At 49.2% G+C, this 27140-nt stretch overlaps 1 protein-coding gene across 1 annotated transcript in view; it reads left to right on the top strand.

The window, feature by feature from the left end:
• Positions 1-27140, top strand: part of LOC112542916 (uncharacterized) — a 69990-nt gene that overhangs the window by 32766 nt on the left and 10084 nt on the right. Inside the window, exons 5-7 of the mRNA XM_088151905.1 lie at positions 2338-2998; positions 14466-14582; positions 25509-25715. Coding sequence (XP_088008031.1) covers positions 2338-2513 — 176 coding nt within the window. The 3' untranslated portion in view covers positions 2514-2998; positions 14466-14582; positions 25509-25715. The remainder of the gene's footprint in view (positions 1-2337; positions 2999-14465; positions 14583-25508; positions 25716-27140) is intronic.

The following is a 27140-nucleotide window of genomic DNA, read 5'->3' as shown; positions in this document are numbered from 1 at the left end:
AAGCAGAGATGTCACCTTGCCGACAAAGATCCGCATAGTCAAAGCTATGGTTTTTCCAGTAGTAATGTATGGCTGTGAGAGCTGGACCATAAAAAGGCTGAGCGCCGAAGAATTGATGCCTTTGAACTGTGGTGCTGGAGAAGACTCTTGAGAGTCCCCTGGACTGCTAGGAGGTCAAACCAGTCAATCTTAAAGGAAATCAACCCTGATTGCTCATTGGAAGGATCGATAATGAAGCTCAAGCTCAGATATTTTGGTCACCTAATGCGAAGAGAGATCTCTTTGGAGAAGACCCTGATGCTGGGAAAGATTGAAGGCAAAAGGAGAAGAGGACGGCAGAGGATGAGATGGTTAGATAGCATCACTGAAGCAATGAGCATGAAACTGAGCAAACTCAGGGAGGCAGTGAAGGACAGGAAGGCCTGGCGCAATATGGTTCATGGGGTCACGAAGAGTCGGACACGACTTAACGACTAAACAACAACAACAATGGCTAATTAGAAACAAATGCATTCCAAGTGATGGAAGACAGATCATCTCACTCTCAAGTTGGCTCCCAAGTCCAGAGTAAGGGCGGCATTAATCTCAGCTGTCTTAATGGGCACCGAGCCAAGGGATGCTCAACCTTGGGTCTACCCAGCTGCAGATCTGGGGTTGCCTGCATCCCCAGAGCTCTTAGAGACTTTTGATTTTTAATGCAGTGTGAGAGATTTATTAAATAAATACAGATAATCTTGCTCATTGCATTGCTTTAATGAACATTGAAGGCATCACAGTACTTTTTGTCCTTGTTCTGTGGCTGTGACTCTCCCCTCTTGTACTTAACCACAACACAATTGTGTTCTCACAACACCATTTCCTTCCTTGTGCTGTTTCAAGAGGGGGAGAGTTTTAAATCATTGTTAACGTGATGGTTTCCCATTAAGATGTGTAAACCTGCTACAGTTTGCTAACAATTACTTTGATTCAGTTGGGGATGATTGGAGGGGTGAGCTCACCCTTCCCATCTGGTCACTTGCCAGCCTCCCGCATAGCATTGGTCTGCATGGCCCTTTATTAGTCACCACATACACAATTTAATTCTCAAAAGCAGCTTCTTTGTAGGCTTCAAACAAGAGAGCAGAGAGGAGGGAGAAGAAGCAGGGTCAGCTGGTGTTTGCATTTATTTGCCAGGCTCCCCATATTTGTCAGTTGCGAAACCCCGCCCAAAAAGGGAGGCAGCAGCCTATCAGCTTCAGCTTGCCAGTTTCCAGGACCCAGCTTGCTGCATGCTCAGGGTGGGCCACTCATCTTTCTTTACAGGTAGTCCTTGGTTAACGACCCTAATTGGGACCAGCAACACTGCTGCTAAGTGAAGCAGTCGCTACATAGGAAATCACGGGACTGCGACTGTGCTTTCCAGCTGGAAAGAGACAAGGCTACTCAGTTTCACACCTTTGGCTTTTGTTTGCCTCCTAGCCCCTCTCCCGCCCTTTGGAATGCTCAGTGCCTGTTTGCTGTCTTGTACATACTGAAAGCGGTGCTATTGCACCGGCAGCCCAGGGCTGGGAGCCCCAGCTACACTACACAAGCAGCTTGTAGTTTTCTCTTGAAAGGGTCAGGAAAAGGAGAGATTGCCTACAGAAATCACTTGCTTTTTTCCTCCCCACCCCACCCTCACAGGGCACAGAGTTTGGGGAGGAAGGGATTTCAAGAGAATTCTGTAAGCTGTTTGTGTAGCGTTTTCACGGCTCCCAGCCCTGGGCTGCCGTCATGGTCACATTGCTTTTGATGTGTTGAAGAGCAAACAGCTTACCCTCTTGCAATTCCTTTCTCTCCAGTCTCGCTGCTCTGCAAGTGGGGGGGGGAGGGGAACCACAGGTCAGGCACAGGACAATGGGTACTGACTGTAATGGCAGTCATGAGACTGAGGGATACTGCGAAGGTCATAAATGGTCATAAGTGGGCCATAAAGTTATTTTTTCAGCACCGTCGTAATGTCAAATGGTCACTGAATGAATGGTCAGTAAGCAAGGGCTACCTGTATGTGACTCTTTCTAGCATGTCTATATCCCCTGAATCTAAATTAAGTTTCTAAAAGGAGCGCTCTGTATTTCTTTCTAGTACTGTTGAGTTTTTTTGAATGTCTGCCACATAGGGCAGAATGCTCTTTCTGTCTCATGGCATTTCCAACTTTTATTACTATATGATTTGCCTATTTTGGCGATTATTGATGGAGTTGTATACCACCTATATAACATTTTATACCTGTTTTCTCTTAAATTGTAATTTGGGGTAAAGGTTACAGATTTTTGCCTAGCTATTCCCATGGTTGTCTAAGTCTCCCATCCCTTCTAGCATCCCCAGCTCTGGAGCAAAGGGCTGCTATTCCTACAGAGAAGCCCCTTGACTCTGCTTCTTTCCCTGCTGTCCTGGCTCTGCTGCCTCCCCTGAACCAGGAACGGACCGATCATTGGAAATTCTGCTGCTGCGAGCTGAAGAAAGCTCCTTCCCCCGGAAAGAGGAGCAACTAGCTGCAGCCTCTGCTTCCACACTGGCCGTCTCGGGGAACCTCCCAGGCCAGAAGGCAGGAAAGCAGTTCTCCATCAGCTGCGCTTTGTGTCACTGGATGCAGGCATGAGATCTGTCAAGCGGGGCCGCCTTTCTGTGCCCTGCGCCCTGGGAGGTACTTCAGAGGACTGAGGCTGAGGCCCTCTTTCTGGAAGTCCCTGTTCTAGTGAAGAGACACTGTTTTGAGAGCCTCAGCTATTTTTTGAAAAACCATTTCCAGCTGCTTCTGAATTATTAACAGCCCACTTTGCTTTATTGTCATCCTGATGTCAGTGACTTTCCATCACAGCCTGCAGCAGCGGAGCCTCGCGCTGGACCAGCACTGGCAGAGGCAGGACTCACTGCATTGATCTTCAGAGGGGAGATTTTTGTCTCGAGCAATAACAACCCAGCTTCTGCCACACAGAAAGCTGCACAACCTTCTGGATGGTGCTGGAGCCATAACATGGTTAGGGCTTTTTGTAATGGTAGGTGGGAACAACCTTGGGAGACAGGAGGAAGAGCCGCTGGCTGGGCAACTGGCCTATAAAAGATGTCTCAGCCCACAGAAGGGGGGATGGCATGGGAAACATTTCAGAAGGAAACCTCCCTAGTTTTGCAGAGAGAAATACTTTTAGTCCTGCAAGATTGTGTTAATGTAACCTTACACTAAAGATAGAGTTAGTATTCCTGGTCGTGCTTCTTGTCTGGACTACCTTGCAGGGCAAAGGCTGTCGAAGTAGTACTGGCTGCTCTTTGGCCTTGCTGGGCAGCCAGAAGGCCTTGTGTTGGCCACAGGGTCATTTTTCCCAGGTCACTCTCCTTTGATCATCCCTGGTATCCGAGGGGATAGGGTGGCGTCTGTAGGGCATAACTCTTTCTGGATTATATGGTGGTAATGGGCAGTGTATGCTGGCTGAAGCCTCACGGATTCCGCCCCCGCTGGATGGGGTGGGGGGCAAGTGTCCTGAAGATCAGAGATGCAAAGGAAGTTGGAAGGGATGAAAGATCTCTGATGAGTTTGACCTCAGAGGGAGCGTCCCTGGCCCTGGGGTCCCTCAACAACCAGGCAGGCTTCACTGATCCTGGTTCATTCCCCAAATTCATTAAATTCCTGCTGGGTTGGCGCAGGTGGACTTTGCCCAAGTGAAGCTTCCTGGAGCCTCTGAGGAGGAAACACAAACTGCAAAAGGGCCAACTGGAGGCTGCCCTTTGCTTAATCCTTTCAGGGTCCTGACACAGAATGTTCCCACATGGAGTACGAACATCAAACCAAATGTGGATTTAATTGCTAAGCAATGGTGTGGACATAACTTAGACAAATTGCTGATCTGACTGTGAAGAGGTGAAATGAAGTTAACAGAAGTTAGAAGTTCTTCTTTTCCTGAGTTTGAACTGGGGCCAAAACAACATGAAAAAGACTTTCCATCCACCGTTCTAACTTTGCAAACAGTGTAGACAGAGGGTTGATGTTACTTTGCCTCTTACTAAATCTGCTTTTTAAAATGTACTGTTAGCCACCATACAAGAAAAAAGTTTCAAAACGAGGCACAAAAATACAAATGAAAACTATGCAAGGCTGTAATGCAATTTTAATAAAACTAGTTAAATAGAGCAGGAATGAAATGCACTGAGGACATCACTGGGCCTCAGAAGAAAGAAAGGGACTGAGGGCTACACAACCCCTTGCTGGTCCTTTAAAATGCACAGTGCAGAACCAGGCAGTCCTTCCTTCATTGCTGGCAGCCTAACCTTAGAAAAGCCCAAGGGACTTCCCTCTGGCTCCCTTTCACAGGTGAGGCCACCCAGGCATGGGCCTCTGAAGATAGCTGTGGGACCTTGGGAGGAAGGTGTGGTGGCCTTTGGATGCTCTGGCTTGAGGGCCTACAGCCCTGAAAGAAGTGCTCCACCTGGGTTGGCAGAAGGTGGCCTGTTGGTCATTCCAGTGCAGCTGCCATCTTCTGTACTAGATGAATTTTTCTGGGTGTCCTTTGCAGGCAGCCAAACACACATGACTTTCAATGATCCAAATCAGGCCAAGCTGCCTTATTCCAGGCAGGCCAGTTTAAGCCCCTCCAAGATGCCCTTGGCTCCAGAGGACACCCAACTTTCCAGGGGCAGAGAAACTACTACCTTACTTCCTTAGATGGGAGGCATTCTTGTCCGGGCAGGCTGACTGCTGCTCACCTAGGTGAGCAGAGGCCCTCCCTGGGCTACTGCCCACGCACCAGCTTCTGCAGAGTTTCTTCTAGGATAGGGGCTAAGCTGCAGTGGATAGTGTGATTTAATTTGCATGCAGTTTGCATGCTACTATGACCACATAGCTATTTTTAATTTCTTTGCAGAAGCAGCTGTCATAAAAACTATTGCATTCTTTTGCTGAGTCTACCTTTTTACAAAAATTGAGAACTTCATGTAATTTACCAGGAGCAGGTCCCATGTGTTAGAATAGGAGCATGGAAAGCTGCCTTCTGCCTGGCTTGGTACCCACCCATCCCCATCACGCTGCTATTCATGTCCAAACTGGCAGTGTTATCCAAAGTGCCAAAATGGGTGAAGTCCTTGGTGCACTCTGAGCTTGGTGGTTTGCTTGCAGACACCTCATTACCTGACTAGGTAATGTCATCAGTGTGAGTGAGTGTGGGGTGTGAATGCCAAGCTTCCTGGAATTCCCTAGCGTTTTTGGATTTAGCTTGGTCTAGGATGTCCAGAGTTCCCCAGTTGAAACTATGGTTGAGTCTGTCTATGTGTTAGGAGATTAAGGCATTTTCATCGTATCTTCTGACTGCTAGTTGATCTTCATGGATGCACTTGGCTAGATTTCTGCCTGTCTGTCCTAAATAGTGGCTGTTACAGCCCGTACATGTTGTAGATGACTCCTTTAGCTAGGGAATTCCTGGAAGCTTGGCATTCAGACAAATCAGCCATCAATAGACACATAGAGATAAACCACATTTACACACCATTCAAAAGAGACAGTAAGAAAGATAAGAAGGAACCAAAAAGGACCAGAACACATCCCTCCAGTAGCCAACACCCAGATAAGCAGGGATTAACACCAGAATACAAACAAGCAGAAAACAATGTCCCAATCAAGGAACTACCAAGGAGAAAACCACACCCCCACCAACACTTGGCAGAGCAAGCTAGTGTATATAAAGAGGCAGCAAACCCCACACTCTCACACTGATGATGTCAGCTAGCCAGGTAACAAAACATTTGCAAGAAAACAACCAAGCTCAGAGAACCCCAAGGACTCCACAGTTCAACCCTGAGCTACACATATTCTCTTCTATTGATCTCTTGGTCTCTCCTAAGTTGCAGTTCCCTCCTTCCACTGGCATATCTATGACAGCTAAGGCTCAATTTGCCTTCTGAAATGAGGCAGACACAAAATCGGAATTAAGAAGTTCTGCTTTCTGTCAAACCTCGTGAGGCTGGCAAACTTAGAAAGAAGAACTACCTTTATTGCTATGAGGATAATGTAACCAAATCTTGAAAGCCGGCTAAAGCAATTTTCCAGATCAACTTATACCTTGCATAATGAAGGTGGAATTGCTTAGCTTTAGCTTTTCTGACAGAGTTCCTAGGGTTTCTGGAGACTGCTTGTATTCTTCTTTGATGAAGAGGAATTTCCCATACATGTCCATGTTTACGTTCAGCAGTTCAGAGTTTTTCCCTGAATATATCAGTTCTAGGACATTACAGAAACATGGTTTTAATGATAGGTTATTCTTACTGCATCTCCAACATCACAAAAATATTATTTTTTTTCGCTGCCCTGCGGCCCCGTTCCTTGCTTGCTCGCGCCGTTATCAGTTCATAGTTAAAAACTTCCGCTGCGGTTTTCCTGTTTAGCTGGCCGCAGGTGGCTCGTTAATTAGCGGCGCTTTCGGTTCCTCTTTTCCCCGCTAGCTACCGCCGGTGGATTCCGCGTGGTCTGGTTGCGAGCTTCCCTGCAGCCCCGTGCTTCCCTGAAGCCTCGTGCTGACCGAACCTGACATGCCGCCCCCCTGACGACAACTCCCCCCCCTCGGTCCTATTTCGGCTTCCCGGGGTATTTACTGTAAAAGTCCCGCACTAGGTCCGGCGCCCTTATGTGGGTTTTACTCACCCATTCGCTGTGGGACTTGGGGAAATGTTTCCATTGCACTAGGAGCTGGGTCTGCCCCTTGTGCCTCCGGGCGTCCAGTATCCGGTTGATTTCGAAATGCTGCTCACCACCGACCATGATGGGTGGTGGTACTCCCTCCGCCTTGTGCCAGGCGTTCCCCGGCTGGTGCAACTTTAGCAGGCTGCAATGGAACACTGGGTGGATCTTCCCGAGGCTTTTCGGGAGCGTCAGCCTGACGGTCACCGGATTGATGACCTCCGAAATGGGGAACGGCCCCACAAACCTCGGGCTGAGTTTATTCGATGCCTGGTGCGTCTTTAGGTTTTTGGTTGACAGATACACCTGGTCCCCCACTTTCCACTTTTCCTCGGGGAGCCTCTTGCGGTCCGCGTGCTTCTTGTAGTCGGCTTTGGCTCTTTGCAATGCCGCGTGCGCCGCTCGCCGGGTCTCGTCGATTTGGGCGAACCAGGCGTCCAGGGAGTTGATCTGGGATTCCGGCTGAGGCAGCTCCGGCATGGGGACGAAATCTCTCCCGGTGGCTACTTTGAACGGAGAGAACCCGGTGCTCTTGTGGACGGCGTTGTTGTATGCCACCTCCGCGAATGGTAGTAGCTCCGCCCAATCGTCCTGTTGGTGCCCCACGTAGCAGCGCAGGTACTGTTCGAGCCCCCCGTTCAGGCGTTCCGTGGCTCCGTCCGTCTGCGGGTGCGCCGCGGAGGATAGGGCTTGTTTCGTCCCCACCCGCTTCAGGAACTCCCGCCAGAACCGCGCGATGAAGTTGCCGCCCCGATCGCTGACGATACGTCGAGGTGCACCGTGGAGTCGGTAGACATGTTGCACGAACAGTTTCGCCAGCCCCTCGGCCGTGGGGACTCGCCGGCACGCTACAAAGTGCGCTTGTTTGGAGAATAAGTCCGTGACCACCCAAATGGCGGTCTTCCCCTTACTCTCCGGGAGCTCCACTATGAAGTCCATGGCGACCTCTTGCCAAGGGCCGTCGGGTTCCGCTACCGGCTGGAGTAGGCCTCTAGGTTTGCCTTTGGCTCCTTTCGCTGTTGCGCACACCGGGCAACCCCCCGAGTACGCCTCCACGTCCTTCCGGAGCGTGGGCCACCAAAACTGCCGCCGGATTAAGTGGAGTGTCTTTACGAAGCCGTAATGCCCCGCGCTCCGGCTGTCGTGGGCTCTCTCCATGACCTCCCGTCGGCAACCCTCGGGCACGTACAGCTTTCCTTCGTGCCACCACAACCCCTCTTGGCCGGTTAGCGCCTCTCGGTTCTGCTTGAGCCAACCGTCCCGCTCCGCCGCCTCCGCGAACCCTTGCCTTACTTCAGACGCCGCGTCCCGTCGCTCCCCCTTGGTCTGGCTTCGGGTCACCGCCTTTGCAGCCAGCCTGCTGGCGGGGATGACGGAGTCCACGATCTCCTCCCGTAGGCTGGCGTGTTGGGGCATGCGAGACAGTCCATCCGCTAAGAAGTTGCGCTTCCCGGGGATGTGTTTCAGTGTGAACCTGAACCTCCCGAAGTATTGGGACCACCGTGCCTGTTTGGGGGATAGCTTACGCGGGGTCTTCAGGGCCTCGAGGTTCTTATGGTCCGTCCACACCTCGAACAGTTCAGTTGCCCCCTCCAGTAGATGCCTCCACGTGGCCAGCGCCCACTTGACCGCGTACGCCTCTTTCTCCCACACCATCCACCTCCTCTCCGTCTCGGTGAATTTGCGGGAGGCGTAGGCGCACGGGTGGATGGCCCCTCCGGGCTGGGTTGGAGCAGGACTGCTCCCGTTGCCACGTCTGATGCATCCACTTGGATTATAAACCGCCGGTCTGGGTCGGGATGGCGCAGGATCGGCTCCGCGGTGAACCGCCGTTTTAGTTCCTCAAACGCCCCCTGGCATTCTGCAGTCCACGCGAGTGCCATGCTGGGCTTGGGGTGTTTCCCAGTGCCCTTGGTTTTTAGCAGGTCGGTTAGGGGAAGGGCGATTTGGGCGAAGTTCGGGATGAACTGACGATAGAAGTTCGCAAACCCTAGGAAGCTTTGGAGTTGCCTCCGGGTTCGCGGCGCTTCCCAGCCCAGGACATCCCTTACTTTCGCCGGGTCCATCTCAATTCCCCGGCTGGATATTCGGTAGCCGAGGTAGTCTAGTTGCTCTCGATGGAACTCGCATTTCGAGAGCTTTGCGTACAGCTGTGCCTTCAGCAGTCTCTGGAGCACCGTGCGCACCAGGCTCACGTGCTCCGCCAGGGTCTCGGTGTAGATGAGGATGTCGTCCAGGTAGACCAGGACGCCCCGGTAGAGTAGGTCGTGCAGCACCTCATTTATTAGCTGCATAAATACCCCCGGGGCCCCTTTTAATCCGAACGGCATCACGGAAAACTGGTAGCTTCCGAGCGGGGTGTTGAACGCCGTCTTCCACTCATCTTTTGCGCGGATCCTAACTCTGAAGTAGGCTTCGCGCAAGTCCAGTTTTGTGAACACCCTCCCCTTCGACAGATGCGACATCAAGTCCTTCATCAGGGGGAGGGGGTATTTGTACTCCGTGCTGATTGCGTTCAGCCCCCGGTAGTCTACGCACATATGGAGCGAGCCGTCCTTCTTCTCCCGGAATAACACTGGGGCCGCTAATGGTGACTTCGCGGGTTGGATGAATCCCCGCGCTAGGTTCTTGTCTATGAACTCGCGCAGGGCCCCCATCTCCCTCCTCGACAGGGAGTACATTTTCGGCTTAGGCAGGGTCGCTCGATGGCGCAATCACTGGGCCGGTGTGGTGGGAGCTGGTCGGACTCCTTCTCCCCGAACGCTGCCGCCAGGTCTCGATACTGCCTCGGGATTCCGCCGCCCGTCGGGGGTTCCCCGGGTCCGGCCCCTCGCTTTGCGGTCGCCTCGCCAGTCGCCGCTGCCTCCCCTCGCCTCGGGATCGTGGCGGGTCTCCGGGGTCCCGGCGCTGCTGCTGCTGCTGTTGCCGCCCGGGTCTCGGGCCCCATCTGCTCTCGCCCCGTCTCCCGGTGTCCCGGACCCTCCGCTTGTCCGCCGGTGGTTGCGGCTGCCTCCGTCTCCACGGCTCGGTCCCCTCTGCTCTCGCCCCTCGCCGGTCTGTCGACCCCGAACCGCACTGCCTCCGCCGTCCAGTCGACTCGTGGGTTCCGCCGCCGCAGCCACGCCAAGCCGAGTACCACCGCGTAGTCGGCCACCGGGACCACCACGAACCTCAGTTCTTCCCGGTGACTCCCGATCGTCATCTGGACCGGCTCGGTGTAATACTGAGCTGGCCCCCCCCTTGCCAGCGTGCCATCTGGCTGAAATGGGCTCCCGGAGGCGCCTCAGCTGTAGCCCGAGCCCCGAGACCACCGCTGGGTGCATCAAGCAGTGGGTGCAGCCCGAGTCCAGTAGCGCCCGTAGCTGCGCCTCCCCTCCGGATCTCACCCCCCGGACGTGTATCCTCACCCGGAACGGTGGGCAGTCCTCGTCTCCTATTGGGTCCGCGCGCCTCGACTCCCCTGCTCGCACTGGGACGCCGTTCAGTGCGAGCGCGCCTCGTTTCCCGCCGGCTCCGAGTCCTCTCCGGAGGATGCTGTCTCCGGGGTCGACCACCCCCCGCGTCCTTTCTCGGTCACCGCCGCCACTGCCCCCTTCCGCGGTCGGTCACCGGTCCTTTTCCCGTTCGCACGCGGGGTTTTGACTTCGGGCCGTGGTGGGGCGCCTTCCCGCTCCGTCGGGCACTGCGCCGCTCGGTGGCCTCTGCCTCCGCATCGGAAGCACAGATTCGGGGCTCTGGTCGCCTCTCGCCTCCCGGTGGACTGCCGTCGACCGCTCCGTCTCTCCTCGGGGGTCCTCTCCCTCGGCCGGTCCCTCGTCTGGTCCCGTCGTCTTGTGCTCTGTTGGATCTGCCGCCACGCCGATTCCGCCATTCCGGCCAGCCAGATCCAATCCTTCACTGTGGACGGGTCGTCCCGCCCCAGTGCCCGTTCCAGGATCTCTGGGTTGAGTCCCCTCTTAAAATACTTCACCTTCAGGGACTCCGGCCAGTCCGCGAGCTTCTCGGCCAACCTCCGGAACTCCAGGGCATATTCCGATACCGATTTGCCCCGCTGTCTGAATTGTAGGATGTCGTCCTCCGCCCGCTTGGCGCTCAATGTGTCCTCGAATCTGTCCCGGAGCGCCTGCATGAAGTCCGGGAAACTCCGTAGTTCCGCCGCGTTGGCATCGTACAGCCCGATCACCCAGCTGGCGGCTTGGCCATCTAGCAGCTCGGCCACGTAGGATACCCTGTCCTCGTCTCTAGCGAATAGGTGACCACCCCTCTGCATGAACCCCCTGACGTGCGTCAGAAAGTGCGGCAGCTGTTCGGGGTCCCCTGAGAACTTCCCAGTGATACCTCGAAGTCTCAGGGCGTCTGCCGCCCGTTGGTCCTCCGACCGGGGCGCCGTGGGTGGTGCCGGCGGCGGTGTCGGACCGCCCCCCCTGTCGCTCGCCTCCTCGTTCACCGCCGGTGGCCCCACTCTCTGTAGTAGGGTCTGGAGCATCGCCTCCACGGCGTCTAGGCGTCGCTCGACTCTCTCCTCTAGTCGGGCGAATTCCTCGCTCCACTCACGGTTCCGGAACCCCGAACCCCGGGTCATCGTAACGCCTGAATCGTCTGGTCCTTGGTTCACGCCCATCGACCACCGCTCGGATGGAGTGCGCCCGGCCCTGGCCGCTGCCCCGTCGCTCCCGGGCGGCTCCGACCGCCCTTCCGCGAGCCTGGATCCCTCGCGCTCCAGCTGACCCACGTGTTCCTCGTCGCTGGTCATGCCTGTATTGAGAAAGAAAACGCTCCTCGGTGGTACCGGGTAGCGCTGACGGTGAGTCCTGGCTTTATGTGAGATTTGCCCCGTTCGACAGAGAAACTCTCGTGACACGTGTGGTTCACAAAGAAGGTTTACTCATGCGTAACGTAGTAGTCACAAGCAAAGCCAGGACTGGCTTGGTACAATTGCATCACTTGTTATATTCCCCCCTTCCCGCGCGTTTTCCCGCCTCGTGATCGCGTTGCGGCTGTGGGCTATTAGGCCCCCCAATGTCCCCCCTGATCGTTCATGATGGCAGGGTCGGTCAGAGTCCATTGTCCTTGATTGCCAGTCCCCCTCCGGCTGGGTTGGTCCCTCCCTGCTACGTGCAGACCCGCGGGTTCTGTGCTGCGTTGCGATCTTGTTTCGCTGCCCTGCGGCCCCGTTCCTTGCTTGCTCGCGCCGTTATCAGTTCATAGTTAAAAACTTCCGCTGCGGGTTTCCTGTTTAGCTGGCCGCAGGTGGCTCGTTAATTAGCGGCGCTTTCGGTTCCTCTTTTCCCCGCTAGCTACCGCCGGTGGATTCCGCGTGGTCTGGTTGCGAGCTTCCCTGCAGCCCCGTGCTTCCCTGAAGCCTCGTGCTGACCGAACCTGACACAGCAGTTCAGAGTTTTTCCCTGAATATATCAGTTCTAGGACATTACAGAAACATGGTTTTAATGATAGGTTATTCTTACTGCATCTCCAACATCACAAAAATATTATTTTTGTTGAATAGCTTAATGTCTATTGAAATTTCTGGTACAGATGTTAAGAAAGTTTCCCATTGTTTAGACAAAATGGGGATCCCCAATTCCTTGTTCCACTTAATCTTTAAATTTTGCATATCAAATTTATTTGTCAATAAACAAGTGCTTTTAAAGATTAACAGTGGGCTTTTTTGTCTCATAAGATTTGGTGATCACTTTAATCATGTAGATGTCTCTAAAGTTGAAAATGCTACTGATTCAAACCGAGATGTCAGTAGATTGTGGTTATAAAGACTGCCAGTGAGTGCCAACAGATAAATTACATTCATCCTCTATCATAGGAAATCAGAAAAACTCATTGTTATCAGCTAGTAATAGATCTACAGTAAAAATCCCAACATCCATCAAAATCTTCCATATAATGCGGGGGGGGGGGTACTAATTTTCAGATCTGGTTTACCCCCATGACATGAGAAAATGGATCAAAATGCACAATTTCTGAAAATAGTTTAGCACATTTGTACTAATGCAACAATGACAGGATAATCTAATCTATTATATTTTAAATCCAAAACACTTCAATTAACCAAAGTCATTAGGTGTGAATATTTCAAAAGGGCCCAGGAAAGAGAATTAATATTGAGTGAAGTTATCCAAAATTTGGTTCTAGTAAATACATATTTAGTAGACAATTACATCTTTTTCAAATGTATCTTTAGAACTCAAGAACTCTATAACATTTATGTGGGTTATGTGTGGTGTGGGTTATGTGCTGAATTTCTGAAAACGTTTTCAATTTCTCTCTCTCTTTATACATATTGTGGAATTCCACGCAAACTATAAAGTTTTGCTTTATAAACTGCAAAGTACGCTTTTGCTTTCTTTATTTCTTTTCCTTTTTCCTTTTTCTATTTCTAATCTGCTCTGTTTAATTAAAGGCAAAATGATAATAAATGCTCAGTTGTGTTACTTTCAGTAGTTATTTGATTCTTTTCTTATCTTTTTAAATGTTCTTTTTTCCATTCTGTTGTAGTAGTATTAAGGCAATAAAAATGGAAAAATTGGAGCCCTTGGTGCTCTCTGAGCTTGATTGTTTGCTTGCAGACATTTCATTACCCGGCTAGCTGACATCATCAGTGTGAGGGAGGGTGGGGTTTGCTCCCTCTTTTTATACACTAGCTTTTCTCCTTGGTGGTTCCTTGATTGGGACATTGTTTTCTGCTTGTTTGTATTCTGGTGTTAATCCCTGCTTATCTGGGTGTTGGCTACTGGAGGGATGTGTTCTGGTCCTTTTTGGTTCCTTCTTATCTTTCTTACTGTCTCTTTTGAATGGTGTGTAAATGTGGTTTATCTCTATGTGTCTATTGATGGCTGATTTGTCTGAATGCCAAGCTTCCAGGAATTCCCTAGCTAAAGGAGTCATCTACAACATGTACGGGCTGTAACAGCCACTATTTAGGACAGACAGGCAGAAATCTAGCCAAGTGCATCCATGAAGATCAACTAGCAGTCAGAAGATACGATGAAAATGCCTTAATCTCCTAACACATAGACAGACTCAACCATAGTTTCAACTGGGGAACTCTGGACATCCTAGACCAAGCTAAATCCAAAAACGCTAGGGAATTCCAGGAAGCTTGGCATTCACACCCCACACTCACTCACACTGATGACATTACCTAGTCAGGTAATGAGGTGTCTGCAAGCAAACCACCAAGCTCAGAGTGCACCAAGGACTTCACCCATTTTGGCACTTTGGATAACACTGCCAGTTTGGACATGAATAGCAGCGTGATGGGGATGGGTGGGTACCAAGCCAGGCAGAAGGCAGCTTTCCATGCTCCTATTCTAACACACGGGACCTGCTCCTGGTAAATTACATGAAGTTCTCAATTTTTGTAAAAAGGTAGACTCAGCAAAAGAATGCAATAGTTTTTATGACAGCTGCTTCTGCAAAGAAATTAAAAATAGCTATGTGGGTCACATAGGATTCCAAGGATTTGGAAGGAACTATTGGAGATGTTCATAGAACTGTTCTCAAGTTTTCAACAGAATAAAAACAATACAAATTTTGAACTGAAGAAAAAAAGAATAGGGAAAATTAATAAGAAAATGAGAAAGAAATAAGGCAAAAGAAATAGAAAAGAAAGAAAAAAGCAATAAAGTGGCTCCCAATCTTCTTAACAGCTGTTATAAGTACATTTATATTTTACCCTCTCTAAGTTTACATCATAATTTTCTTCTTTCCATAATCTACCCTTTCTAATCAAATCCATAAATCACCAGTTCATTTTTTTTTATTTTTTCAGCAAAAAGTCCATAAGGGGGTTCCAGTCACTAATAAATGCAGTTGTTGATCTTTCTCAAAACAAGTTAATTTTGCCATCTCTGCTAGTTCCGTCATCTTCACCAACCATTCTTCCACTGTGAGTATTTCAGAGTCTTTTCATTTTTGCGCATATTGTTGTCTCACAGCAGTGATCATTTATAAAAATAATCTTCCATGGCTCTTTTCTAATTGTCTGTCCATTAGTCCCAGCAAAACAAAAAATCTGATATCAGTTGAATATTAGTCTTTACAATTCTTTGTATTGTTGTATGTATTTGAACCCAAAATTGTCTGGCTTTTTTACAAGTTCACCAGGCATGATAAAATGACTCTTCATGTTATCTACATTTCCAACATAAATTTGAAGTACCTTTATACATTCTAGATAATTTTTCTGGAGTCATATACCAATGGTACATCATTTTATAAAAATTCTCTTTTAAATTTAAATTCGCATAATGTGAATTTCAATCTTTCAACCACATGTTTTCCCACTGTTCCAGCAGTATGTTATAAACAAAGTTCTTTATACATTTTAGCAATCACATGTTGTACATAATTCAACTTCAAATGTTGTCTTCTGCTGCTCAATTCCAAATGTCCCATTGTCTACTTTAAATTGTTCTCTTAACTGCATACGGAAACCATTGAAAACTGAATTTGAACTTGAGCTGGCATTTGAGTCTGAAGAAAAGATGGTGGGTCATTGACCAGTTGGCAGTGATGGCATTGCCCTCATGGTGTCGTGTAGTGCCTTGGGCAAGATATTGCTTCTGGGTCCCCAAAGGATGACTGTCACAGGCTGAACAGAATTGTGCACTGCCACTTCCTGGGAACATGGCCACACCGCGCCCTGAGCAACATGGGAAGCTCTTCCAGCTCAGGAGCGACACAGCTGTCAGCACTCAGAGATTTTTCTTCCCAACTCTCCTTCAGGGTCGCTTCAAGTCACACTCATGGGCTGCAGTGAGCAAAACAGAAATGTCCTCCAGGGACTGATTTATTCTAGAGCCAAACACGGCAAAAGAAAAATGGAAAAGAGCACTTGCACTGAAAATTAATGTTAGCTGAAGGTAATGGGGAAAGGCAGCACTGATTCTGAATTACAATGATAAGGCTGCTGCTTCTCACACAGAAATTGCAAGTTTATATGCTAAATTACTCTGAGACAGAGTTGACTGACATGCTGTCACAAAAGGACAATATTGCAAGAAATGAAGGATTAATAACATATCAAATGTTTGGTTTAGCATATATCGTTTCATTTGCATCTTAACCATCTCAATCCTTAAAAGGCCATTCCCATCACAATCTTGCTATGAGCTGGCTAGACCATTCAGGACACCAAGACAGGAAAGAATGCCTCCCAAACTCCAACAGGAGAACCCATGAACTTGATGCAATTCAACAGAAGTCAGAAAATATTTCAGAAATCAGAAAAAAAATATGGAGAAAATGTCAATCTTGCTGAATTGTTGAGGCTTCTCATTTTGCAGTCCACTGATGTACTTAATCCACTTGGTTATTTATTCGTGTAGAATTATGTGGCACTGAAACTACTTGTGCTGTTTCATTGACATGAGGCTCCATTAACATTGTGGGTGAATGGGGCTGTTTTGCATTCCCCAATGTCATTAGACCTTGACCTCATATTTCTCAAGAACCCCAGCTCCTGGAAGGGAGAGGGAATTAACTTCCATTCCTCCTTATTTCTGTCATTTACAACCAGAAGCAGAGCAATTGGGCCTATTTCCATTCTGTTTCTGCCCAATCTGGGAGATAGGACTAAATACAATCACTTCTGTCAGAGCATCTGAAGACCAATGACCAGGACTTGTTTCTCACAGCGTTTCCAACCAGATGTCCCTGGGAGGCCATCCTACTTGTCATAATAACTGCAGTTCTCCAGCAACTGGCATGAAGAAGCATGAACCTGAAAATAATATGCAACCACCATGAATTTATTTCCCATGATCTGTTCCTTGAATTTGTCATTTTTCTGTCTTAAATTTCCCACCATTCATCTTTGCTTTTGGGAGTGCCCCAATTCAGTCCTTGGCAGCGTATCTTACTAAGGGAGTCTAGAGGCTAGGAAAGCAGGGTGGAGACACTGGAGGGTTTTGGAAAATATCTGCCTGGAGCCAGATGAACCAAAAGCAAGAGTGAAGGCTGTGTGAAAGATTGTGGACCTGGCCTTGAGCAGGGGGAAGGGAACAAGACATAGTTATGGGAGGGGAAAAGATTATTCAGCCCTGAGAAAGAAAAAACTCTGCCTTAATTTTGGTTGCTTGGTGTAAGATGGGGAGAGAGAAACTCTGACAGGCTTTCAAGATTCTGTCATCCTCCCCTACATCAAGACAGAGTATTCCTGAAATCCCTGCAGCCGAACCCGAAGCGCTTGCAATGGGTGTGAGTCCTGCAGGCCAATCTTCCCTGTTTGTGTGCCTGGAAAGACTCTATCCTCTGCTTCATTTCCATCATTATGTTTCTATAGCAACATGGATAACCCCTGCTAATTACTTCCCCAGGTTCTTTTACAGGCAAGGTACATCAATTACAAACATTTAGAATTTAACGTGTGCTGGCTTGTTGGCTATGAGGAACAGGAACAGATCTGGGGAGAATGAATCCAGAGATGCCTGTACAAGAAGAGAATGCAGAGGGAAGGTTGGAGGGCTTCTGGTACTTCCTTCTAAAATACTATCTGCTCAGGGTTTGTAGGTTGCCATGTTGAAGAAGCAGAAAGGACTGGAAAAATGAGGAGCAGAGGCAACAGGCCACCAGATCTGGGTGGCCAAAATCCAGAACACGACTAGATGGCAACAGAGACATAAAGTTGTTGGTATCTCTTTGCTGCCGTTAGTAACCATCCAGACTTTTTCAGCCCAGATCTGATAGCTCAGTGGAAGGCCCCAGTCCCTTGTCGATAGGCTGTGCTTAAAGGTGATGGGTCACAGGTTGTTACTTGGGAAAAGGGACATAATTTCTCCTGCCCAACTCAAAGCCTGGTTGATAGGGATCAACACTGCTTCAACAGTGAATCATTCTTTTATCAAGTTAGGCCATGCTATTGCCAGTAATTGCTTTAGAAAATGGATATGCCACCAATCACCCTCTAATGCTTTTACATTACTCAGCACAATTTAAACAATAAAAATCAAAACAATCCCATCAAACAAACAAAAAAAATACAACTCTGTAAAATTAGCAACAGACTCAGCAGAAAATAACCATCTAGGTTTTCCCCCATTATGGCTACCATATCTGGGTGCAAAACTCCACATAACCACTAGATAGCAAAGGATTACTTTCCAAAATTGCTTGCTAATGGTTGCCTGAATTTTTGCAGCCAAAGATGGTAGCCCTACTAGTACCAAAGTCACCATATGAGTTCACTGCCATCGGCCTGGGCTGTTCTTAATCCATGGCCTTGCAGCTCTTAGTTTTCAGTGAGGTACCACTGGGCCTCCAATTCCTTAGAAACCCCAATGTGGGCTGCAGGGGCTGCTCAGGGCCTCTTCCACAACCTCACTTTCCACTTACATTTCTTTTTGTTAGTAGAAGAAAAGGAAGTACTTCCCAGGATGGAAGAACTCTACAACCCTGACATAACATAACCACCCTTCCCAATTTAGTCTCTTCTACATATGTTGGACTACAAGTCTTCATATTCTATTATGTCCAAAGGTCAAGGTAGTTGTGGCTTAAGGACCATAGCATTTGAAGGCCGCCAGATTGGTGAAGGCTAATGTAGGCCAGTTTGGCGTAATGGTTAAAGCATCAGGCTAGAAACCTGGAGACTGTGAGTTCTAGTCCTGCCTTAAGTGAAGGCATGAAGCCATCTGGGTGACTTTGGGCCAGTCACTCTCTCTGAGCCCTAAGAAGGAGGCAATGGCAAGCCACTTCTGAAATCGTGCGAAGAAAACTGCAGGGAGTTGTCCAGGCAGTTGCCAGGCATCAACACTGACTCAAAAACACCAAAACAATGTAGGTTTGACATTCAGTCACATCTTTTTCTGTGTTTGTATGTAGGGCCTTGGTAAAGCAGTCTGAGGAGTAGTGAAATGTGGATGGTCCTAATCCCGGACTGGATGATAAGGATGCCTAACTGAGCATCCTGATTCCTCAGATGGTACTTCCTGATCCTCATGGGCCCACATCTGGAGTTTGGCTCTGGTTGCAACCTGGCTTTTAAGGAACACATGTCTATTAATTAGAAGGTTGCCATTGTGGGTGTCCTAGTCATAAACCATCCATTCCATGGAAGCAAAACGTGAGGCTGAAAGACAAGAGCTTGACTTTGAGGCAGCAATGAGGCATGAGCCCCCAAATGCAAAACCCTGACTGACCCAATCCCTGGGGTCTGCGCATAGCAGGCTTCACAGGTCAGCCCCAGCCAAGGGTCTGGAAGAGGCCATGGGAAGCTCATTCTCCTGAAGAACTCTTCCTGTTGGCCAGCTAGGCTGCTGTGGGCAGCCAATCAGTGCTTAGGAGGAGAGGGATGCTGTCTTGCCTTTGCTCCTGCTGGGTCTTGGGTGCTGCCTCCCGGTGGGGGGTGGGCTGGCTTTGGGGTTCACTGCTGGGTTAAAGCTGCTCCCTCCTACTGCAGTGCTTGTCTCACTATTGCTGTAATGCAGTCCCAACCTGCTCCTCCTCCTCCTCTCTTTGCACCAACTTTAACCCATTCTTCCAAGGGTCTCCCTGCTGCCTCCCTCTTAAATGCTCTCAGACTCCCTCCCTCTCTTCAAACAGATGAGCAGGGACCTCGTTTGCTTGGTCCTAATTCACCTTTTGGTCCTAATTCACCTCCCTTCCTCATTCCAACCAGTCATACCAAATTGCTCTTTCTACCAGTTAACAGTGGATCTTCCTAATTGCCTTCCCAACTCTTGAAAGCTGTGGGGCTAATAGAATCCCCCCCCCCACCTTTAAAAAGGCCATTTAATACTAAGATGAAATCCCTGACCACAGGCCACACCATCCTGTTTTCCTAGGAGGTCTCTGGACCTGTCCCCTCTTTTCTGTTGGGGTCCAGGGGAATTTCTGCAAGGAAGGCTGAATCCTTACAGTTGAGCTGATTCCTGCCTTTCCTGGCAAGGTGATGCTAAAAGAGCCCAGGCTGATGCATTTGCCAAGCCAAGGCCCTTGGGCTGGTGTTGCTGAGGCACCCTGAAGGTGCCAAGAAATGCTTCTGGTGAGCTGAAGGCCTCCAAGAAGACACACCAGTCTGAATTTGCAATGGCTCAACAGAGGCACCAGCTGCCATCAGCAGAGGAATGTAATCTGATTAGAGACTTGGGCTGCCTTGATTGGGTTATGCTGATTAATGCATTTTGGAGCTTGGCTAATCAAAACATATATCCAGCATGGCTGCTTCTCAGGGGGAAAGTGAGACCAGCAACCCCAGGAAGTGGGAGGTGAAGGAGGGCCACAGCTCCAGTGGACAATTTGCAGCCTGAAACATTTGCTCCAGAATGGAAAAAAGGAAAAATGTGGATTTATATTATATTTATATTTACATATTTATAACTTTTGAACTGGTGGGCTCATTTGGGATTTTGAGAATCTGTTGTGGTTATGCTTGCAAACTTTCTGCTGTGGGCAGGGTATTGCCCATCCCCAAGAGGCTCCAAGTGTGTGGGTTCAGTTACCAAGCACCTGATCACCAGCATGCTTCCTGGTACCTTCTCTGTTCGCTGCCTAGGCCGGCTCAGGCGTATGTCCAAGTGATGTAAGAAGAACATAGGGGGCCCATTTGGATTTCCTAGAAAAAGGTGGTGGTGGAGACTGGCTTCCAAAAATGTTTTCATTTTTAAAAAAATGTAAAAAGGCCAGGTAGGGCCTTGAGCCTGGAGGGTGTTATCTGGGGAACCCCCCAGGGACTTGACCGAGAAGCTTTATTCCAGCACACAATGCCTGTGGGTGGCTCAGCCCACCAGAACCTAGAAGGAAGTCGCGTCCAGTTCAGGGGCTGGATGATGCGAAGTTTTTGGGCTGCAATGGCTGTAGTTGCCCTGGGAGGTGGGACCAGCAGCACACTTGCCCGTGCCTGATGCCAGCAGTCACAAACATTTTGGTGGCCCAAGGGTGGCCATGCCCTGAGGACCACCTCCCCAACCTGTGGGCCTGTGGAAATCCTATTCCACCCTCTGGGGCCAAAGGAGCCTGAGAGGTGTCCTCACAAGTCATGCTCTGTAGCCCTAGGGGGCCCGAGGGCCTCACCCCTCCCCTTGGGAAATGCTGCGCTGAGGCAGGAGGACCCTCTGGCCTGAGCTTGCCAGAGCCCATTTTGTCAGTTCTCCCCCTTGCTGTCTTCTCGGATTAGGCTTCCCCTCCTTTCCCACACAATCTTTGGGCAGCCGCCGCATCTCAGGCGCCACTGCGCGCAGCTGCAAACCACATTAGTGTCTCGGCAAGGGGGCAGTAATGCCATTACCCAGGAAGTATTAGAGGTGCTAAATGACAGCCCCTCCCCAGGCACACAACACTGGGATTAATCTCACTCCAGCGGATCACGGTGAGGCCAAATGGGGTCCCTGATTGGGAGGGCCTGCCTCTTTTGGTTGGACCCCGGGCATGTTTCCTTGGCCTGGCAAGGGAGGGGGGGCAGTCATGCAGGGGGTGGGGAGGGAGACCCTCCTTTAGTTCAACAGATACTGCTGCTTTTCCCAGCTGGGGGGGCCCTCAGCAGTCATGGAGTTGCTTTCCTCCCATACACCCCCTTCCAGGAATGGAAGGGCTGCTTGTTGGATAGGGGATCTTGATCACTCCCCATTGGGGGAATCAGGTCTACCCTTTGTACACTCAGTGCATTGATCCTGATGAGCAAAAGGGCAGCAAGATGTGACTTCAGCTGATTTTGAAAGAAAATTGCAAGAAAACTGATGGAAAGAAAAATGCCTACCAATGCCGCTTTGCCTCTTTGGACATCTTAAACAAATTGTTCTATGTTTGCCCTTTGATTCAGGCTAGCACTTCCTAGTCTCCTCTGACTTTTGCCAAGGGTTCGTTTTAGGACAAAGACCCTTCGTGCAGAAGGGAGCGTCCTCCCTGCGGCCCTTGGCCCCAAAATTGACTGCTTCCAAGAAAACTGGGGTAGCCGTAAGGGATAGACCTGGCCGATTCTAACGACAATTGTGCGCAAAGGTACGATTCCTGGGCAAAGAGACAAGGCGAGACTTTTTTGCAATCTGTTGAAAAATTCCTTTTTGCAACTTTTAAGGCTAGCCTTAAAAATTCTTTAAAAATCTTTGAAGGATTGTTCCTGCTATTGGTTCAATTCACAGCATGTATCATTTGTAGAATCACAATACTCCTGAAATTGGGGTGGGGGTGGGGGCATTTAGGCTGCTTTGTCCAACCTGCTGCTTAGTGCAGGAATCCAAATGAACATCTCCTTACAATGAAATGGCAGGGAGACCCTCCTTCCCTCCCTCCCTCCCTCCCCTCGATGGCCCTCTTTAAAGCAAGTCAGCAAAGGGAGGGGGACTTTGTCACCAGTTGCTTTGGGGCTGCTGCCTGGTTCTTCCAGAAAGAAGCCCTTTCCTGCCCCCACCTTTATAATTGCTTGAGTGAAATTAATTGTTAATTACCAAAGGCCTGTGAACACCCCAGCAAATCTTTCCTGCAACAGTAGTTGCCAAGGCCCGGCTGTGTTTCCTGAACCGTGCATGGATGCTGTTGCTGCTTCTGCTCCACTGACACCACTTAGCGCATTCGCTGCAGCCCAAACCCTGACTGCCCAGAGGAGGCATTGGGCCTGCGCCTCTCTGCCAGCCCAGGCCGTCTGCCAGCCTCGCTCTCTTGTGCTGGGAGCCCATTCTTGCTCGGTTTGCTCCTGAATCATTCCAGGAGACTTTCCCCCTCGGGGCTCTTAGAATCTGTTAGCAGCTCTCAAAGGAGTGATGCTTTGGTGCCTCCTCGGATGCAAACAATTCATGCACTAAGCCTGCTGACACCAAACGCCTGACCGAAAGGGCAACCTTTTTCTCGGCCTCTTGCAGTGGCCTCTGGGCTGCTGGTGGCCGGGACCAGCGGCAGCAGGGCAGGGCTGGCTTCCTGACCTGCCGGGGCGAGGGGAGGCATTTGAGGGCTGCATCCCTCAGGCTGTGGTGTTCCCCCTTTGCCAGGAGGCTGCCTCCCAGGTGGTTGGGTACCATCATCAAAAAGGAGGGTCTTCAGGATCTCACAGAAAAGTAGAAAGTCCATCATTTGCAATTGCTATCATAATTGTAGTTACACATTTAAAAAATCCAGTAAGTTTGTGAAGCAGAAAAGTAAGGCAGCTAATGATTGAGCAACACTATCCTCCAGCAGAGTTGGAAAGGTTAGCTGGAGCTTATTAAAGAAATACATTTTCCTATAAGAAGAAATAGTATCTCATTATTTTCTTCCTTTTACTAATACTGTTTAAATCATACGTATTGAATGTTTATAGTCCTGATTGATTCATTTTCCAGTTACAAAGCTTATGTTAGAAAACAAAACAAGTATTTTGCAGCAAGTTCCCTATATCTTTCTGTTGAAAAGTTATTATTCTAGGCATTTTACCTCCAGCTGCAGCCACAGCCTGCAATCCACCGGTCCTTGAGCTGGCAGAAAAGATTGCTGGGGTGGCAACTGGCTGTCCTGATGGCCATGCCCTGTTCTGCCACAGTAACAAGGCCAGCCGTTGCGCTGTCCTTACAGTTCAGAGCCTGGGCAAGTAAAGAGCTCCCCTAATGCCAGTCACTCTCCTTAAATGGGGGTAGGGCAGGGTTGGTGAGCGTAGTGGGGTGCTTGGAATGGTGTGTTTAAACACCTGTCAAGTTGCCTGACTAAAGGTTGTGGGCACGGAGGTGCCTCAAACTTAACTGAGCTATTTTGGGACATGGGTTTAGTGCTCTTTTAGAAGAGGGCTAGATCTGTATTCAGAAATACCCTGATTGGCAGGTCATGGGTATGAAGGAGGCCACAGAGGGAATGAGGAATGGGTTCTGTCCTTGAAATGGGCATGCTGGCAGTGAGACCATTTTTGGCTTTACAGCTTATGGTCCTTGGAAGTAGCTGATATATGGCTGTGGATGAGGCAAAATGGTGCTGCTTTTCCCACAAAGTAATCAAAACTGTCAAAAATTCAGCCAGGTGAAAGTTTTTGCTAATGCAAGGAGGAGAAAACCTGTCATGCAGATGATGGTGACAAAGCCAGTGACACACAGTGGCAGAACCCAGCTCTCTTTCCCAGTTTAAGTTGGCCACTTGTGCTTTCTCAAAAGAGTGCTAAAACCATGTCTATAAGGAACCCACATAAAACCTGACTAATGCTTCAGAAAGCCCCAGTCAGGCAATACATGGCCAGATGGATCTGCAGAAGCCAGGTGTTTAGTCTCCCTTGCAGTGATGATGGAGGTCAGTGACCAGGGACTAGATGGGAGGAGCATGTCTGCAGCAGCCTAGTGTGGCCAGTAAGAACTGAGCAGATCACACCTAGATTGTCAGTGGAGCATGCTAGGTTTGTGTGTTTGTTTATTTATTTATTTATCAAATTTATATGACTGCTCATCTCACTCAAAGTGACTCTGGGTGGCATACAATAAAACCAGGATTAAAACATTTAATAGTTAAACAATAGACATAGATTAAAAACAAAATAAATAAGGCAAGATTACAAGAGGGGAGATATTATGTATAATATAGTCAGTGTGCAGGCTCCCTCTCACCAGCGGATCCCCAGGCTTGCTGGACAAAAACAGGTTTTAAGAGCTCTCTGGACGGTCACAAGGACGGGGGCCAACCTCGCCTCAGGAGGGACGATGTTCCAGAGAGCGGGTGCCATGCAGAAAAGGCTCATCTGTTAGGCCCCGACAGATGGAGTCCCTCGCAGATGGGACCCGCAACATACCCTTCCTGCCAGACCTGATGGGATGGGTGGATGTAGTCGGGGAGAGGCGGTCCCTCGGGTAACCAGGCCCCAGGCCATGTAGGGCTTTAAAGGTCAAAACCAGCACCTTGAATTGGACCTGGAAGGAAACCGGCAGCCAATGCAGCTTGCGGAGCAGAGGTGTAACATGTGCCCTTCTAGGGGCATGTATAACTGCCCGTGCCGCTGCATTTTGTACCAGCTGGAGCTTCCAGATACTCTTCAAGGGCAACCCCATGTAAAGCACATTGCAATAGTCCATTTGGGAGGTGATGAGGGCATGACTAACTGTGAGCAGAACCTCACGATCTAGGTTGAATTCATGACCAAAATTGTGTTGGAAGAAGAGGGAAAACACTTTTTTTTTTCAAAACGGAACAGCTAAAGACAACTTTAAGCTGCTCTATTGTGGGCTGGGAATTAAGTGAAGGCAATGTCCCGAGGACATGGCATATAAAAATGGTTACTGTGATAAGTTTATGCCAGGGTTCATACCAATATTTCTTTTTATCCGATGGTCTGCAAATAAATGGAGACACTGCTGGGGTGAAATATTCTGCAAGGAAGTTTGGTTGTAAGAAACATGAACCACACTGAAACCCTCCAATGTCTTCCCAGCCTCCTTACTGCCATTCTTCAGATGGATTAAAAACAAACAAACAAACAAACAAAGACCTATAGGTTGTAACATTAGAACATGTTGACAATTTTGTGTCTTTTCCAATAGCTCTGACTGTAGTTGCTGCAGTGGCTGGATTGGGGGCTGGGCGATGCATTCTAGCCAATGTGAATTGCGAGGTGGGGGGAGAGTAATGGTTGACCTGAGCCTTGCAGCTGAGAATTGGGTTCCCTGAGTTCTCCCATTGGAAACACAGACACAAGGTCTGCAGAAAATGCTAGCTTTGGTTTGGTTTCAAGTACATCAGAGCAGAGTCAGAAATAAATATAGTTCTTTAAAACTAATGCTATGAAATCAATCAGGTCTGGAGCTGACCCCAAAATGGCAGAAAGCTCTGGTGTGGAAGTGCCTTCTGTCACTCAGGCACTTAGAAAGACTGATACTCTTTCTTCCCATTACAAGACTGAATTTCTGTTGACTACTTTATTCATACATCTATTATGTAGGTGCAGAAAGGGAAGAACATGGACATTGTGATGTTCTGGTATGCCACATATTGAGTGGGGCTGGAGAATGACCACGAGCACCATCCTGGGCAAGTGTGGTGGCCATCTGTTATGCTTGCCTATGGTTTGGTTGACACTCCACCAGACACCATGGAACACCAAGGCACAGGATATGGCTGGCCCTGCAGCAGTGATCCCTGAAGCCAGGTGAGAGAGAAGGCAGCTGCTTTCCAGATGCTTGGGACAGGTTCCTAGCCCTCAACTCCTTCCAGTTTTCTGAAACAGGCTTGTGAGTTCCACATCCCATCTCTCTGTTGGGAGGCTCTCCAAGAACAGCATATTCACACAAGAACAGAGATACAACTTGACTGCAAATGAGAAGGTCAGGATGGGTGCACTCATTCAAGTAGTGTCAAGTAACAGATTTATTTATTTATCAAATTTATATGGGCACCCATGTCACAAAAAGTGACTCTGGGTGGCATATAACAATTAATAAAACAACCATATAAAAACATTCATTATTAAAAAGTACAAAAAACACAAAAACAGGAGCGGATGATGTTAGCTGCAGTAAGGGAGCCATCGCAACATCTCCTCAGTATCCTGGGACCCCCAGGCCTGATGGCATAACCAGGTCATGAGGGACTTGCAGAATGTCAAAAGGGATGTAGCTAACCTCAATTCTGGGGAGAGAAGATTCCATAAAGTAGGTGCCGTGGCAGAGAGGGCCCGCCTCCTGGGACCCGCCAAGTGCAGTTCCCTAACAGACGGGACCCGCAGCATGCCTCTTCTGCCAGATCTGACGGGACAGGCAGAAATAATTGGGGGGGGGGCAGTCCCTCAGATAACCCTTTGACCATCCTGTGGGTGTGCAGGTACCCCTGAGATAGGGTTCTAAAGACTTCCTATGATTTTGCCCAGTTTAAAGATGACCAGGGACAGTCTCAGCTTCCAAATCCCTTTCTGACATCTCCCCATTAGTGCATTCAGAAATTTCTCTCTTATCATTGGTTGAGGAATCTCCCCTCAGAGTATATGTATATAGCAGATTCCATTAAGGTTCAGTTGCAGTCTAGTGAGGAGGCACCAGAATAGGATGAAGAGAGGAAGAGGAAGCTTCAAGAAAACCCCAAGCTGATCTTAAGGCTTGGCTGCAAGCCCAAGAGGTGCCAAGACATGAAGTGCCTCAGGGCAAGCTTAGTGAGCAAGGTCCCCAAAGGCCTGCACTGTGCCAAATGCCTTGCACGTTGTTCCTGCCCTTTCAATCTATCCTCCCATTCCTAGCACTGATTTCCCCATTCATTGTAATGGGCGTAACCGTCTCAGTTACAGCTGCCTGAACCCTAAAACCCACTGCTGCTTAGCCCAGCCTGGCGCAATGCAATCATCACAGGGATCCCTCACAGGGACCAGCCATCCTGGGAACCCTCTATTGGAAGACAGCAGCAGCTCAAAATCACAGCTCTTTATCCTTACCATTTCTGATCCCCTCAAAGCCACCAGCGTCCAAGCGTCCATTCTTGACTCAGAGGATCCTCAATTGCATTTCTACTGTAACATGAATCATCGCCCTTGTCCGCATTAGACTTGTTTTGAACTGTAGAAAACCTGGAATACCTGTCAAATGGG

This window comes from Python bivittatus, unplaced genomic scaffold (assembly GCF_059951505.1).
Source record: "Python bivittatus isolate LINGU-HERP-01145 unplaced genomic scaffold, Pbiv_v1 ctg000680_np1212, whole genome shotgun sequence".
NCBI lineage: Eukaryota > Metazoa > Chordata > Lepidosauria > Squamata > Pythonidae > Python > Python bivittatus.
The sequence above is the reverse complement of the archived record's forward strand: the minus strand, read 5'-3'. Positions and strand labels throughout refer to the sequence as shown.